The sequence below is a fragment of the Rhincodon typus genome, chromosome 5, assembly GCF_021869965.1.
Source record: "Rhincodon typus isolate 14 chromosome 5, sRhiTyp1.1, whole genome shotgun sequence".
NCBI classification, from domain to species: Eukaryota; Metazoa; Chordata; class Chondrichthyes; order Orectolobiformes; family Rhincodontidae; genus Rhincodon; species Rhincodon typus.
The window spans coordinates 10,427,716-10,445,209 of record NC_063336.1 but is presented as its reverse complement, the minus strand read 5'-3'; the positions used below and the strand labels follow the sequence as shown (position 1 = coordinate 10,445,209).

The following is a 17,494-nucleotide window of genomic DNA, read 5'->3' as shown; positions in this document are numbered from 1 at the left end:
CCTCTGCTCCTGGTGGGGGTGGGGGATGGTGGGGGATGTATGTGTGTCTGTGTGTGTGTGTGTGTGTGTGTGTGTGTGTGTGTGTGTGTGCGTGTGTGTGTGTGTGTGTGTGTGTGTGTGTCTGTGTGTGTGTGCGTGTGCGTGTCTGTGTGTGCGTGTGCGTGTCTGTGTGTGTGTGCGTGTGCGTGTCTGTGTGTGCGTGTCTGTGTGTGTTCAGTGCAATTTTGCCAGTGACAGCCTTTGGATTAGTTTCAATCAGATACCCCCTCATCCTTCTAAACTCCATTGAGTAAAGACCTAGAGTTATCAAGCATTCCTCATATGATAAGCCCTTCATCTCCAGGATCATTCCTGTAAACCTCCTCTGGACTCTCTGTAATGCCAGCACAGGGGTAGGGGGCTAAAACTGCCCGCAGTGTTCTTAATCTGGTCTAAACAGAGCCTTCTACAGCCTCAGCAGTACACCCCCGCTCTTGTATTCTGGCCCACTTGAAATAAGTTCTAGCATTGTCTTTGCCTTCCTAACTGCCAACTGAACTTGCATGTTAACCCTAAGACCATCCTGAACTAGGACTCCAATTCCGCTTGGGAACCCTGCAGCCCAATGGTATCAATGTGGACTTCACAAGCTCCAAAATCTCCCCTCCCCCTACCGCATCCCAAAACCAGCCCAGCTTGTCCCCACCTCCCTAACCTGTCCTTCCTCCCACCTATCCCCTCCTCCCACCTCAAGCCTCACCTCCATCTCCTACCTACTAGCCTCATCCCGCCCCCTTGACCTGTCCGTCCTCCCTGGGCTGACCTATCCCCTCCCTACCTCCCAGCCTACACTCACCTTTACTGGCTCCATCCCCGCCTCTTTGACCTGTCCGTCTCCTCTCCACCTATCTTCTCCTCTATCCATCTTCTATCCGCCTCCCCCTCTCTCCCTATTTATTTCGGGATCTCCTTCCCCTCCCCCATTTCTGAAGAAGGGTCTAGGCCCGAAACGTCAGCCTTTCTGCTCCTCTGATGCTGCTTGGCCTGCTGTGTTCATCCAGCTCTACACCTTGTTATCTCAGATTCTCCAGCATCTGCAGTTCCTACTATCTCTGACTCCAATTCCCTTTGTGTTCAGATTTCCAAAGTCTTTCCCCACTTAGAAAATAGTCTATGCTTCTATTCTTCCTTCCAAAGTGCATAACCTCACACTTCCCCCCATTGTATTCCATCTGTCCACACTCCGAGCCTGCCCAAGTTTTCAGCAGCCTCCCTGTTTCCTCAACACTACCTGTTCCACTGCCTGTCTTTGTGTCATCTGCAAACTAAGCAACAATGCCATCATGATGAGTGTTTTCTTTAAACCCGGGTTTGCTAATCATTTAAATTCAGGTGCAGCCTTTTCACATTTGTGACAGCTCTGGCATTAGTGGAGCTTCATTTCCAGTGCATTACCCCAAGGATTCATGCTAACCAACACAAAGAGAGATGGTCTACTTGTTAAAGGGTTATAATAATATGAGATTCCTTGTGGAATCTCTGCAGTCTGCAGAACTTGATGGATAACCAGGAATTGTTCTGTGAAATTGAGACAATTCGGCAAGATTATATCACTCCCAAATATTTTGCACTCAGCCATGGGTGCAACAGAATGTTTCTCTGCTTTAGACACCCAATGTCAGCATTAAGGGCACCCCCCAACAATGTATGGTAACTCAGCAAGGTTCTTCAACCACACCTACTAAACCTGTGACCGCACCACCTAGAAGGGCAAGGGCATGGGAACATCATTAGCAGGAAGTGGTCCACCAAGTCACACACTGTTCTCACTTGGAACTCTATCACTGTTTTTTTCCACTATCATTGGGTCAGCATCGGGGGGGGCTCCTTTGTTAGTGGCTCTCTGTGTGTGCCTACGTCCCAGGGACCACAGCGGGTCTACTTGGCCTGGCTTATCACTAGCTTCTCAAGGACAGCCAGGGATGGACTATAAATAAAAACCAAAAGAACTGCGGACGCCGTAAATCAGGAACAAAAAAAAAACTGAAGTTGCTGGAAAAGCTCGGCAAGTCGAGTACCGAGGAAGGGTCACCGGGGACCGAAACGTTAACTCTGATTTTTTTCTTCACAGATGCCACCAGACCTGCTGAGCTTTTCCAGCGACTTGCTGCGGTGGACTATAAATGTCCACGAAGCCCACATCCCATGAACAAACACAAAATGTTCATGAAGGGTCTCAACAGAGGTTTGAATTTCTCTCAGAATATTTGCTAAACAGAAATATATTGATACTGGGTCTTGCCGAAAATTGCTATTCACTTTTGTAGTGTGAGTTTGTATTGTGCTTTAGTCAATGGATCTGTTATGATTGGAGCGGTGTCAACATTAATTGTAATTGCTTCTCTTTTGAATGTACTGATGGTGCTGTTGGAGCCAGCCCTTGCTACACATTATAAAAGTCAGGAACAGCAAGTTCCAAGATGACATTTGAATCCCACTGCTGGCTGCCGCATGTGACTGTGGCAAAATACTAGTTACATTTAATATTGTCTGGGAGCCAGGATGGATGCTTGTAAAGCTTTCAGTAGGTCACTCTGAAGAGTCCCAGGGTCACTGAAGAGCAGTTCTGGTGTGACGGTTAGTTGGAGACAAAGTCAGATAAAGGCAGACCTGAGCTCTATGCTGAAAGGAGCTGTAAGGCAACTGAGATAACAAGGTGGAAAGCTGGGGGAACACAGCAGGCCAGGCATCATCAGAGGAGCAGGAAAGCTGACATTTCGGCTCAGACCCTTCTTCAGAAATCAGAAGGCAACTGAACTGTGTGCAGTTGGATGGCTCTGCGCTGTTAAAAGGTTCTTGGAGTTAACAGGCAGAAATGTGTTTGGGGTCAGGGCTTGGGTAAAGCTGTGGGGACCCTAAAGAAGAGCAGATGCTGCTTGGCCTGCTGTGTTCATCCAGGTCTGCACCTTGTTATCTCAGATTCTCCAGCATCGGCAGTTCCGACTATCTCGGGACCCTAAAGAAGCTGTGTGTCACTAACTGTTCAATGCGACTATGAGCAAAGATAAAGAAAACCCACAGGCCATATTTGTGCAAATGAGCCAGATCGGAACTCAGCAAACAAACCCAGAGCCTATACAAGCTTTTGATGAGGTTTGGTGGTTGTGAAATTCTGCAGCTGTACCTGATTTCTCTCCACAGATCCTGCCAGACCTGATTTACAGCAGCCGCAGTTCTTTCGGTTTTAATTTAGGAGGTGCTGGAGTGTTGTTGCCAAGAATCTATGTGGTCCCAGGAAAGGAAGGTGAAGCACTAGAATGGGAGTAGTCCATGGATCCTGAGGTAGTTTAGTGGTCAGGTCGCCGTAAGTGAAGAATCGTTATCCCTTTGTGAAGTTTTAATGAGATTTAGTGACCTACGGTGCCTCTAAAATCTGAGAGGGATTGCTGGGAAATCCTTGAGATCTGCCTTCATCACATTTGCTATTTGACATATTCAATATGGTATTTTGGCCATTGTTTCGCTGTTACCCATATTCGCCTCATGTTATGTTTGAGAAGTCCGAATACAAGTCACATCAATGTTTGCACATTGGAGCCCTTGTTTGGCGAAAGAAATCTGGCTGAATTGTTTCTAAACCGAAACTGGGTGAGTCTGAGACCTTTACATTTAGCCATATCATCATCCTGGTTAATTTTACAATTTGTTATGACCAATGGAGGAGTGGAACTAGAGAGGAGTTGATACACCCCTACAACCTCAGTCATAATATAATGATCTTGATTCAATATAGGAACTGACCTGGTAGGAGATAGAGCGCTCCCTTCCCTAGGGCTTGGAGGCAAATCCATGGAAACTGACAACATTCCAAAGAAATCGTGGACTTTCTGCACTTCTGCAGGAGAAAGTGCTGTTTTTATTAATGATTGGTCCACCAAAACAAAATCTTGGACCTTGGGAAATAAAGAAGCCTTGAGACTCCAGACAGACAACAGAATTGTATCTTTTTTTAATTTCAAAAATATACTTTATTCATAAAAAATCTCTTTGTATATATGGTCACAAAAGCAGTTTGATTCTGTACAGTTCCATCTCAAATAAATAAAGATAACATTGGATTTTGACTGTATCCAAAAAAACCAAAGATCTCTCTTACATATATGATACTAATATTTACATATATATATGTCACACCAGGAGGGTCCAATAACTGAATGGGCCCCCATTTACCTTCAGCAGGAAGACCTCAGGCAGTGGTCCTTCCCCACTATACCTTGGCAGCAGCTGCCCCAAGCTTTAGTGCATCCCTCAACACGTCGTCCTAGACCTCAGAATGTGCCAGTCTAACACTCAGTCAGGGTCAACTCCATGTTCTGGAAGACCAATAAGTTTCAGGCAGACCAAAGAGCGTCTTTCACTGAGTTGATGGTCCTTCAGGTGCAATTGGTGTTTGGCTCGGTGTGCGTCCCGGGGAACAGACCATAGATCACAGAGTTGCACATCACAGAGCTGCTCGGGACGCATCTCAACACGAACCACTGCAATCTTGTGTCAGTAAAATGAGCCTTTCCCCAGTGACAAACTTTATTTGCAGCCCATCCTTAACTTAATTAGATTTAGGATAGTTATAGTCATTATTTCCAAAAAGCTGCCCCCACCTCGATACTGAACTTGTTAAGCTTTTTATGTACTGACTAAAAAACGTCCTCCTAGATGCAGTCTAAGAATTTTGCTCCCTCGCTACCTTGCGCACTAATTGTTTCATTAACATTTAGGTATTTACATTTCTCCCACTCTTTCTGCCATTATTATTCTTGTGCTTCTCTGAAATTTGATTGCATATTTGAATTCTATTTTTCACCTACTCTTTAGGAATCTATCAGATACACCCAAGCTAGCCTCTTTTGTGTTTTCATTTACTTCTACCCATTTGACCTCATTTAATGATCCTTCCTGCATATCATCCCTCCTCACTGCTATAACTGATTCCATGACTAATATTGTTGCCCTTCCCTCTTCTTCTATCCTTTTCGCTGTGTCTTAACCTTATAACCAGGGAATGTTGACTTGCCAATCGTGCCCATCTTTCACCCAAGTGCTGGTCGTAGCTGCAATATTATATTTCCATAAGCTGATCTGTGTTCCCAGCTCATATGTCTTATTCCTCAAACTCCTTGCATCAAAATAAGTTCCATTCAGTCCTGCTAAACTCACTTTCTTATCTAATCTATGTTTCTTCTGCCTGGAATTGTTTTGGGAGTATGATTTTTAAATTTAGGATGAAATGAGGGGTTCATGTAACCTCCACTGAAGTCTACCTGTCAAGTGTCTTGGTGATGAGGGAAGGCTTAGATGTTTTTTGGCTGGGAAGAAGGTGCAAGGTATTTATGCTTGCAGCAAGCCACCTACTAGCAGTGAATACGACTGAGTCTCTGAAATTCAGAAAAGGTTTCAGAATGTTATCTTGTAAACAGCTGTGTTTCAAATTGTCCATTAACTTTGATAATAAGGCTCTCGAGATTCACTGACGACCAACCCTACATGGATACACGGGCCATGTGATCCATAGAAGTGTGCTTTGAGAGGTTAAGGATTGTAAGATATCCCTAAAAACTCTGAGTCAATCAGAATGCAGGAAAATGTAGAACAGCCATAAGAAACAAGATATGTTGCTTCACCGTGCATAACTGTAGGCAGAAGCTTGTGCGTTCATATCAAATTTGTGAGGAGATAAAATTAATCTGAAAGATTCACCTCGTTTTACTGGGAAGGAGAGGTCTCCAGTAATACTATCACCACGAAAGACACTTTCCGGGGTTAGAAGAAACCAGCCTGAGAAAGGAAAAGAACAGAAATATACTCTTGGAAACCAAGATTAATTTTGGACTGGTATCTGAGAATTAAATGGTTACTTAAAGGACTGTGTAAAGCTATAAACCATAGGAGAGGTGATGGCCTAGTGGTGCTATCACTGGACTGTTAATCCAGAGATCCAGATAATGGTCCGGGGATCCGGCTTCGAATCCCACCACAGCAAATGATGGAATTTGAATTCAATAAATATCTGGAATTAAGAGTCTAATGATGACTGTGAATCCGTTATTGATTGTCGGGAAAAACCCATCTGGTTCACTAATGTCCTTTAGGGAAGGAAACTGCCATCCTTACCTGCTCTGGCCTACATGTGACTCCAGACCCACAGCAGTGTGGTTGACTCTGAACTGCCGCATGGGCAATGAATGCTGCCTAGCCAGCAACACCCTCATCCCATGAATGAATAAAGGAAAAAAAATATATTTCACATTGGTTGTGCTATAAATAAAATGGGTTACTCTGCTCTGTGAGTTAAATTATAAGTTGCATACAAATATATTGTTCATTCATTGAGCTTTTACTTCTGTGACAGTAAATGTCTTAAACAAAATCTTGTCATTCTTTCACCTATTAAGTTGAAACTTATTTCTTTTTTCAATAGTTATCAGTCCCTGCAGGGGTCATTAACAAATGATACAGCTATGATGGGCCGAATGGCTAAATTGTCTGCTATATTCTGTTATTTTTCTGCGTTGACAGTACCATTTCAGAATAGGAAAAATGGTGGTGTAATGATAATATCACTGGACGAGTAAACCAGAATCCTAGACTAATGATCTCAGGGCAGGGATTAAAATCCCTCCATGGTAGATGGTGAAATTTTGTTTCATGGCCTTTTGTATGTGACAGTGGATGGGTGCCACTGGGTAACTCGTGTTACAAGCCAACTTCCATCGGGAACAGCATTGAAACTGCACGGAACTAAACACTCGTGCAATCTTTTGCATCTGGAGCTGGGACAATTATGTGGGCAGATGCCAGGCAAAGTTAACTGAGCGCTGGTAAGGACTGAATGTAACTCAACACTACTGGGGCTGGTACAGTGTGTAATAGCAGTCATTATATTACAACTGCTCTTGTCGTCTTGACATCATGAAAGCATGAAAGATGATGTAATCAAGGGAATGATCCTTTGTGTGCAGCTTCCTATTGAAAATCCTCTCACAAAGGGACTTAGTGCCACTTTACTTTTGGACAGTTGGAGATTGCATCAGAATATAGGGCCGCAAAGAAGGTGGATTAATGCTTCATGCTTTTATTTATCAGGCTATTTCTCAACTTACAAAAAAAAACAGAGAACTGCTGATGCTGGAAATCAGAAACTATAACATAAATTGCTGAGGAAACTCAGCAGGTCTCAGCGTCTGTGGAGAGAAAGCAGAGTTAACGTTTTGGGTCCAGTGACCCTTCTTCAGAACTGTAGCCAGGAAATTGTTGATATATATGCGGAAGCTGAGGTGGGAGGAGTAAACGATAAGTAAGAGATAGAGCCCAAAGAGAGAGAAACACAGTTGGACAGGCGTAGGGGTGGGTAAGGGTCAGTCTGGGGGCATCAAAAGCTGCTTAATGGGGACCATTAGTGGCTGACAATGGCATGGGTGTGACAGCAGCCAATTAATGACAAAGGGTCTAGGCCCAAGGGTCTAGGCCCAAAACATCAGCCTTCCTGCTCCTATGATGCTGCTTGGCCTGCTGTGTTCATCCAGCTCTACACCTTGTTATCTCTAATGACAAAGTCTGATGTGTGGGGGCTGGGGTAAGGACATTGGAAAAGGTGCTCAAACCCTAAATTTATTGAACTCGATATTGAGTCGTGAGGGCTGCAGTGTCTCAGAGTGGAAAATTCTTCAGGCTTATGCTGACCTTAATTGGAGCTCTGTAGTAAGCTCGAGACAAAGATATTTTCCAAGGAACGAAGTGGTGTGTTGAAGTGGTAGACAACGGGAGGCACAGGGTCATTTTTGCAGATGGAGCGTCGGTGTTCTGCAAAGCAGTCGCTCTGTCTGCGCTTCATCTCCCCAGTGATTTGGGGAGTGGGTTGAGGAGGCAGAGCGGGGAGTGACATGAGGATGAGTGTTGGGAGGGGAGATGTGAGAGTGCGGGGGGGGGCACGGGTGCAGGTGGGGGACGATGTAAATGAGATCAGACTTCAAAGGGCTTCAAGAGGTACGGAGGAATGAGTGGACATATCGGCCAGGGGAGAGGAGTGTGCTGGGGAGAAACAGGAACAGGGAGGGCCATGAGGACGCCCTTATTCTAGGCCTAGGAGAACACCTTAGGAGCTTACCCCCATCCCCTCCCTCAGCCTCACCCTCTTCCTCACCCTCTCCCTCTCCCCGACCCTCACCTCCATGCCAATCCCCACCCCACCCCACCATACCCGGTACAAATCCATGCTGTGAAAGCTGCTGAGCTGAATGCTTGGCCTGGGTGTCTCGCTCTACTATCTCAATCCCAGAGGCAGTCAGGCTCAGACCCTTAAGGCCATTTAAAGGCCTCACTTGATCACAGGTTGGGTAAATAGCTGCCCTATGGCTCATTTCCCCAACATAGACACAGATACATACACACACCTGCACACGCACACATACACACGCACACTTGTGCACACACACACGTGCACACACACATACACACGTACGCACAAATTTGGAGCAGGTGGGCACTGGGCATATTGCTGGTGGTATTTTACAGACCTCAGAACCCACCTGCGTTTGGGGGTCATAAAATCCAGATCCAGGGCTTTGTCTCGGGGTCGTCCTGCGCTGTTTCCGATATTTGAATATCAGCCCTACTTCTTAATCACCAGAAATGGATCACAGAATCAGACAATGCAAAGAAGAAACATCCGCTCTCTTCCAGGATACAATTCAATTCATTTTCCGCCCAATTCTGCGCAGCCCTGATATGCAGCATCCAAGCTGTGATCCTTCCAACTGGTTCAGGATTTTGTTTGAGTTATATTGTCAGCAGCTGTTGCTCATACTCTGAAATCTACCAGTTTAAGAAAAAGAACTTCACATGGGCGCACAAGTTGGGAACAGAAATAAGTCATTCGACCCCTCTGCGTCTGCTCAGCCATTTAATATATTTGAGCTTGATCTGATAGTGGGCCTCACCTCTGTACCTGACCCTGATACTCTCTGACATTCAAAAATTTATTTAGCTGTGCCTCAATATGAACATACAAATCAGGAGCGAGAACTTGCAGGTATTTTCTAATCAACCTGTTATCACACACCTCTGGAGCAGTAGGGTCTTGAGCTTGAACCTCCTGGCTCAGAGCTAGGGACACTACCACTAAGCTACAAGGGCCCTGAGATGGAACGTGCACCCCCTGTATTTCTGCAGCTGCCACTCCCACCTTGCCTTGAGCTCTTTACAACTCGGTAATGTAGGACTGCTGCTCTGAATTGGATTCATCCAGCTTCAGCCTTTTAGTCCCCACTACTTGTCGAATATCAAATGCAACCTGTTTCTTTCTCTTTATATCAAGAAGTGCTCTTACAAACAACTTGTTTTGCTCCCCATCGCCAAATCGCCTGTGGTTTTTTTATTCGTCTATTAGCCACCGCCAGTAAATCAGCCTGCTTCCATATCCTACATTCAGTGCTCTGACATTCAGTCCCATCTGTTGCTGTTCAGTCTAATTACATAAATCGCCTAATTCACAATGTAATTTATCTTGGCCCCATAGTCACCGAACCAACTCTGCAGGGCTTGCTAGTGAAGCAAGCATTGCATGACTGTTCAACATTTAAAATTCCCTTGCTTTGTCTGTGATCGATGTAATGTTTGTGAATTTGAGTTGCACTCGGTAATCTCCACGCACCTTTTCGACACGAGAATAGAGCTGGGAGTGTTGCCGGTGCGTTTTGTAGGTTGATAGGCAGGGTTGGTTTGGCAAGTCCAAGACATAAATAGACTGAGTTCTAGAGCAGTAAACAAGTCACAATGAATGGCATTTTCCTCTCTTAAGACTAAGTGTGAAGGCGGCCATCAAAGCAGGATGGATTTCTGAGCAGAGGCAGATCAGATTTTCAATTTTGTTCCTGGAATCTGAGCGCTGTCAGCTAGACCGTTATTTATTGCCCATCCCTAATTGCCCTGGTGATCTACTGCCTTCAGCTGCTGTAGTCCATTTGCTAAGCTACACCCACAGTGCAATTGAGAAGGGAGTTCCACGGTTGTGAGCCAATGAGATTGAGGAATGGCCATATACTTCCAAGCCAGGATGGAGTGTGTCTTGGAAATGGCGGTGTCCCCATATCTGCTGCCCTGTTCCAGCTGGTAGAGGTTTGGAAGGTACAGTTGAAGGAGCCTTGGTGAGTTACTGCAGTGTGCCTTGCAGATGTGTTGCTGGTGAAGGGATCAAATCTTGAAGGTGGAGGATCAGGCATCAAGGATGTGATTGTGTTCCTCGCAGCTCATTGTGTATGCATGGGTAAGTCACCACATTTTATGGCAGCCAAGTCCTGCCCCCAGCAAGACCCTTAGGCTCCTGCAGCTGGGCCACCTGTTTAAAAGGGTCCGGGACAAGTGTAGCCAGGGGCATTATTTAACCTCTGTTCATCATCCCCTAGCCTCCCCTGGAGATGTCAGAGACCAAGCAAAATGTGGCACCACACATTGGCAGTGCCTCCCCAAGTCATCCTACTGAGAGGGGGAAGGGCAGTTCTCTTCCCTATGGAGAGCAGGAAGAGGTCACCCTGCCTGGCAAAGACATCCTGGGTGGCTGCAGAGGCCAACTCTGGTGGGTGGTTCAAGGGGGAGGCGATGGCCTAGTGGTATTATTGCTGGACTGTTAATCCAGAGACCCAGATAATGTTCTGGGGACCTGGGTTCAAATCCCACCACAGCAGATGGTGGAATTTTAATTCAATAAAATATCTGGAATTAAGAATCTATTGATGACCATGAACCCATTGTCGATTGTAAGGAAGAACCTATCTGGTTCACTAATGTCCTTTAGGGAAGAAAACTCTCATCCTTACCCGGTCTGGCCTACATGTGACTCCAGACCCACAGCAATGTGGTTGACTCTCCTACCCTCTGGGCAATTAGGGATGGGTAATAAATGCTGCCTAGCCAACGACACCCTTGTCCCGTGAATGAATAAAGAAAAGAGAAAGAGAACCTGGCTCTTGTCATGAAAGAGGATGAAAATCTGTTGTTCTCCAGAGTATGGACCAATATCTACTCAATACTTCATGCCCCAGTGAGTGTCAGCTAGTAAAGGATGGTTGTAGAGGACTGCCACAGATGAGGTTGGCTGCTTGATATCGCTGTCAGATGCCTCATCTCCATTAGTACTTGTCGCTTCATTGTAGCTACCGATGTAGCACCAGCCATACCTTCCTTTTCACTCCTGTCATGGTTCAGCAGATATCAAACTTGGGATTTTCTGTGCCCATGCGGGCGAAGGATGGGAGAGCGTAATGAGCAGGAGGCAGGTTAGAGGTTTGTTACCAGGCTTGGTTTCAGGTTGATATCAAACAAAGAACCGTGGATGCTGAAGATCCAAAACAAGAACAGAAGTTGTTGGAGAAACTCAGCAGGCCTGGCAGCATTCATGGAGAAGGAGCAGAGTTAATGTTTCGAGTCCAGTGACCCATCTTCAACACCCACATCCCATGAATGAATAATAAAAAAGGTCAGCTCACTGACTTTCCATCACAACAGCGAGAATGTGTAAATCTGAGAGCTTTTCTTCGCAGACTAGTGTGGGAAAAGGGCACAACCACATAAGATGGTTTGAGTTTGTATCAGTTGTTATGACTGCCTTCCTTGGTTAGGCTTATAGGTCCAGTCAGGCTTCAGCCCTAATGCTGCTGAAGTGTTTAACAGCAACCGGCCAGACTCCACATGTCTGAGACTGATCATGCAACATGGAGATGCCTTACCAGTTACATTGTAAATGTTCACGTGAAAAAAAAAATGCCTTAGTTTCATAGCAGCCAAGTAACTGAAGAAATCTGTACTCTCTGAAGTTTGGGAGATGAAGTCTACCTGACCAGGTGTACACCTCGTACATAGCCAGGTTTGTGACCACACATGTGATTGCACCAGTGAATGTAATGGCAGCAGGCTGGGATGGTAATGCATATTCATGACAAATGCAGAGTAAGTTCGCAATAATAGCTGACCCATCTGAAACGTTCAGAGAATTTAAAACAAAACGTTAACCTGCCATCCCAACTGTCCATTAAACCCCACCCACCTCCATCCTTTAAAAAGCTCCAAGCGCTCAGAAAATTCTGCTGCATATTTCGTGAACTTGCGCCTCACATTCATCCTGGGGCAAAGTCCATTGAAATGGAAAGGACCCTGAGTGTAAGTATACTTCTTCCAATGTTATCCTGTCTTCCTCTTGGTGGTTGCTAATCCATACACCAGCCAGCACTTGGCCATTGATTACTTTCTCATCTCGGTATGACATTGTTATTTGTCATTTCACAAATATTTATTTCTGCCTTCATTGCATTACTGAATCTTTGAGATTTTCAAACAGCATCTACATTAGAAGCTGCCAGGCTGGGTACCAGATGGTAACAGTTAACAGTGAACCCCCTACCCCAACCCCTTCTTCCTGCACCAATCCTTCCACCCTCACCCCATATTGCTGTAACTCCGATACAATTTCCCTTCCAAACTCTCATATAGGGCAGCACAAATGATCAGGACTGAATTTGCTTTGCGTGTTTTTTTGTTGTTTAAAAAGTGAATTCATGAAAATTCTCAGCCAGCCTTTTCAAAGAAAGTGGCCTTAAATTATATAAGGAGCTGCACCTTTCAAATGAGATGCTAAACTATTTGCAGACCTGACCTTTTGGTTTGCATGGTGTTCTTTTTCCAAACCAGGACCTATTTCATCATCCCTCCCAAGGCTTCACCTTCCTGCAGCCCGTGTGTCCCTATGGGCACCACTGCCACTTATCTGTCACTCACTGTTACTGCACTCAACCTGTTTCCTCTCAGTTGCTTGGATCCGCTTTTAGTTTCTGAATCCTGATGTCCAAATGAGTATGCCTTTTAATTTCTTTCCTACATTAGAATAGCGAACATTTCAAAAGCACTGCACAGCTTTTTGGAGCATCCTGAGCTAATCCTTAAGATGCAAACTCTCTTTCTTTATTATTGCTGAGGTCAGTTGCAGTTAAAGAACAACTTGTCCATTGAGGGAATTGATCAGTTTGAATGATGTCATTCCGGGTGGGTGGGGGGATCAATGAATTCCTTGAACAGGACAAGGTTAAGTCTTGAGGCTGGTCTGGTTTTGTCGTTGTGAGCCGTCTTGGGTAAGCAGTACTATTCAGGGAATTACTGGGAGCCTGCCCGGTGCCCAGCAGTGCGTAAACATGTTTGTCTAGTGTTCGCATGAACACTTGTACTGGGGCAGATTGAGGTTGGAAGTCAACTCCTACAGACTGTCAAAAAGTCACAACCCTGGAGGTCATTGCATGGTGTCAGACACCATGATGCCCAACATGTGGCTTAGACATAAACCAGCCAAAACAGCCTGAATGACAACAACAATTCAGGCTGCTACTGCAATGAAGAGGTCTGGATTGAGGACAACTTATACCAACAGAGCACCTTTCATGTCACCAAACATCCTAAAGTGTTTCCTCAGAAGTCATATAATCAACATATGATGCTGAGGTGCAAAATGAAATATCAAAAGCAAAATGCTATGAATGCTGGATATTTGAAATAAACGCACACAATTCTGGAGAAAGTCCGCAGGTCTGGCAGCATCTGCAGAGAGAGAAACAGAATTGATGCTTCGAGTCTAGTGACCCTACACCAGAAGGGCAGGCACGGTAGCTCAGTGGTTAGCATTGCTGTCTCACAGCAACAGGGTCCCAGGTTTGATTCCACCCTTTGGTGACTGTCTGTGTAGAATTTACACATTCTCCCAGTGTCTGTGTGGATGTCCTCCGGGTGCTCCAGTTTCCTTCCACAGGCCAAAAATGTGCAGGTTAGGTGGATTAGCCATGGGAAATACAGGGTTACAGGGATGCTCTTGGGAGGGTTGGTGTAGACTCGATGGGCTGAATAGCCTGTTTCTGCACTGCATGGATTCTATGATTCAATGAGTTGAGTTCCACATAGAACTCCATTCTGAAGAAGAGCCATACCAGACCTGAAACTTTAGTCTGTTTCTCAATGCCCAGATGCTATGCTTCCTCAGCATTCTCTGTATATGTCAAATGACCAAAACTTTGTCAAAGAGGCAGGTTGTAACGAGTGTGTGAAAGGAGGATATAAAGATTAAAAAGGTGTAGGGAGGGACTGCCAGAACATAAGGCCACCGGTGGTCGAACAGTCAAAATCAGTGATACTGGGAGTGATACTATACCACCAGTGGAGCTGGAGAAGACTGTAGTGATTGGGAGGGATGTGGCAATGGAGAGATTTGGAAACAAGGAGGCCAATCTTGAGGATGCAAGCCTAAATTGCTCCAAGGCAGCATGAGCATGTGACTTTTTAGCTTTAAAAACAAGTCATGAACAAACAAACTGACATCAATGAAAGTGGCCGAGAAGCTGTTGGATTGTCGCAAAATCCCAGCTGGTCCTTTCCCAGCCCCACGACAATCTGGTTGACTATAACTCGCTTGTGAAGAAGATTGGAGCCATTGAGTGATTGTCCATCTCTAGCAAAAATGTCATGTTTGTCAATAATGCACCAACCGTTAGAATGAATGGAAAGATTTGCTGATGGGCACAATTTTATTGACATGCAAGATTAACAAAGTTCTGAAGAAGAATCACTGTATTCAAAACTTTAATTCGGTTTCACTCTCTATAGATGCTGAGTTCCCCTGACAATTTCTGTTTTTGTTTTAGTTTTCCAGCATCCACAGTCTTTGTTTTATTTCACCAAATTTCACTATCGTGCACAGTCATTTATTCTTCAGCCAAGTTTTTTTCCTTTATTCATTCATGGGATGAGAGGGTCGCTGGCTAGGCAGCATTTATTGCCCATAGGGCAGTTAAGAGTCAACAACATTTACTGTGGGTCTGGAGTCACACGTAGGCCAGACCAGGTAAGGATGGCGGTTTCCTTCCCTAAAGGGCATTAGTGAACCACTTGGGTTCTTCCTGACAATTGACAATGGATTCATGGTCATCATTAAATTCTTAATTCCAGATATTTATTGAATTCAGATTCCGCCATCTGCTGTAGTGGGATTTGAACTCACGACCCCAGAACATTATCTGGGTCTCTGGATTAACAATCCAGTAATAATACCACTAGGCCATTGCCTCCCCCTGCTCGGTAGCAGCAGTGTGTACTATCTATAAGATGCACTGTAGGAATTCGCCAAAGATCCTTAGACAGCACCTTCCAAACCCATGACCACTTCCATCTTGAAATTTAAGGGCAGCAGATACTAGGGAACACCACCATTTGCAAATTCGCCTTCAAGCCACTCACCATCCTGGCTTGGAAACATGGTGCTGTTCCTTCACTGTCGCTAGGTCAAAATCCTGGAACTCCCTCGCTAATGGCATTGTGGATCAAACTACAGCAGCAGTTCAAGAAAGGAGCTCACCACCACCTTCTCAAGGGGCAACTAGGGACGGGCAAGAAATGCTGGCCCAGCCAGCAACGGTCATGTCCCGTGACAGAATAAAACATACAGTGACTGCAGACACCGGGATCCCGCATCCTGGATCTAGGAAGTCACAATGCTGGGGCGGGGCAGAGGAGCCTTGGTCATGATTTTGTACAGAACATGAAACCCGAAAATCCCCCCCTCGACAAGTGTCTGCTGAATTTACCCATCACACATTTACAACCGAATTCAAGATCGTTTTCAGTGAGATAAACAATGCATTATTTACGTCCCTGAAGTAACTTGATACAGCTGGGTATCGGTAATGTTAGCAGCCAGTGCTCGTTGCATTGCTCTGTATGGTTGCCACTAGCATCATGCTAGATAAATGTACAATGTTGTTGCTGCTCTACAGCAACACGCCATAGGAAACATTGCTGTGTCTGAATTCAGACCTTGTATGCCTAAAGGCTGACCTACCATAGGGGATCTTTAAAGTGAAATTCAGAGCTGTCACCCCCACTTTCCAGTGTTAACCATTGCATTGTGATTCAAAACAGGAGCCTTTGAGCATTCAATTTACTTTTCAAGTTTCATTGTAAGAAAGTTGTTAGAAACATTAAAACTGTTAGCAGAAATCTTTTCGAATGAAAAAAATAGAAAATATTGGGGTCTAGGCCCGAAACGTCAGCCTTCCTGCTCCTCTGATGCTGCTTGGCCTGCTGTGTTCATCCAACTCTACACCTTATTATCAAAGAAAATTATCAAAGACCTTTGATATGACAATATGTAAACAGTACATTCTTTGGATATTCTATGATGAGGAATGAGCTTGCACTGAAAAGGGCCTTTCTCTACTGCTGCCACTGTATAAACATTACATTGTGCCCTTGTCAAGGATGATGTTGTCACTGGTGAAGAGCTTTTGTTGCGGCTCGCCTGGCCTCCCCTAATAGCACTGTTTGCTTTCCTTGACAGAGTGGATTCCATAATGTTATTGGAAGAAGGCTTCAGCATGATGAGTGCAGATGCCAGTGACAAAATGCTGAAATATGCATTAAAAGAGAGATGGAACCGACGGAAAGAAGAGGCGTTTGATAAATGGGGTAAATATTGTGCCTTGAGAGAAAGCATAAAAAGGAATTCTTCTTCAAACAGAAATGGAAATTGCTGGAGAAACTGAGCAGATCTGGCCGCATCTTTGGAGAGAGAAACAGAGTTAATTTTTCAAGTCTTCAAAAGTTCCTCATGGTAAACTGGTTAGCAAAGTTAGATCACATGGAATACAGGGAGAACTAGCCATTTGGAAACAGCTGGCTCGAAGGTAGGAGACAGAGGATGGTGGTGGAGGGCTGCTTTTTGGGCTGGAGGCCTGTGCCCAGTAGTGTGCCACAAGGATCGGTACTGGGTCCACTGCTTTTTGTCATTTATATAAATGAATTGGATGTGAACCTAGGAGGTATAGTTAATAAGTTTGCAGATGACACCAAAATTGGAGTTGTAGTGGACAGCCAAGAATGTTACCTCAGGGAACAATGGAATCCTTAGAGTCCCTACAGTGTAGAAACAGGCCACTCGACCCAACAGGTCCACACCAACCCTCTGAAGAGCATCCTCAAACCCTCCATTCCCAGCAACGTCCTGGTAAATCTGTTCTGAACCCTCTCCACCTTTATAATATCTTTCCTATAATAGGCTGATCAGAGGCCTCACGAACATCCTGTACAACCTTGAAATGATGTCCCAACTCCGATACTCAAAGGCCTGAGCAATGAAAGCAAGTGTGCTAAACGCTGCGACCTTTCTTCAGAACTCTGTTTGAAAATTTCAAAAATATAATTTATTCATTAAAAAAATATTTGTGTATATACATTGTCACAAATGCAGATCGGTTCACTTACATATCAAATATACAAGATAAAAACATTGTACTTTTATTCTGTCCAACTCTCTTATACATGCAATGCCAATATTTACATTTATTAAACTTGTACGAAACATTGGTTCAGTCTTAGTTGGAGTTTTGCGTCCATTTCTGGGCTCTGCACTTTCGGAAAGATGTGAAGGCTTTTGAGA

General features: G+C 44.8%; 1 protein-coding gene across 2 annotated transcripts in view; it reads left to right on the top strand.

Moving 5' to 3' along the window:
• gnmt (glycine N-methyltransferase) overlaps positions 1-17,494 on the top strand; it is a 52,468-nt gene that overhangs the window by 11,711 nt on the left and 23,263 nt on the right. For both annotated transcript variants that reach the window (XM_048597151.1, XM_048597150.1), the window contains exon 2: positions 16,397-16,524. In XM_048597151.1, coding sequence (XP_048453108.1) covers positions 16,397-16,524 — 128 coding nt within the window. The remainder of the gene's footprint in view (positions 1-16,396; positions 16,525-17,494) is intronic.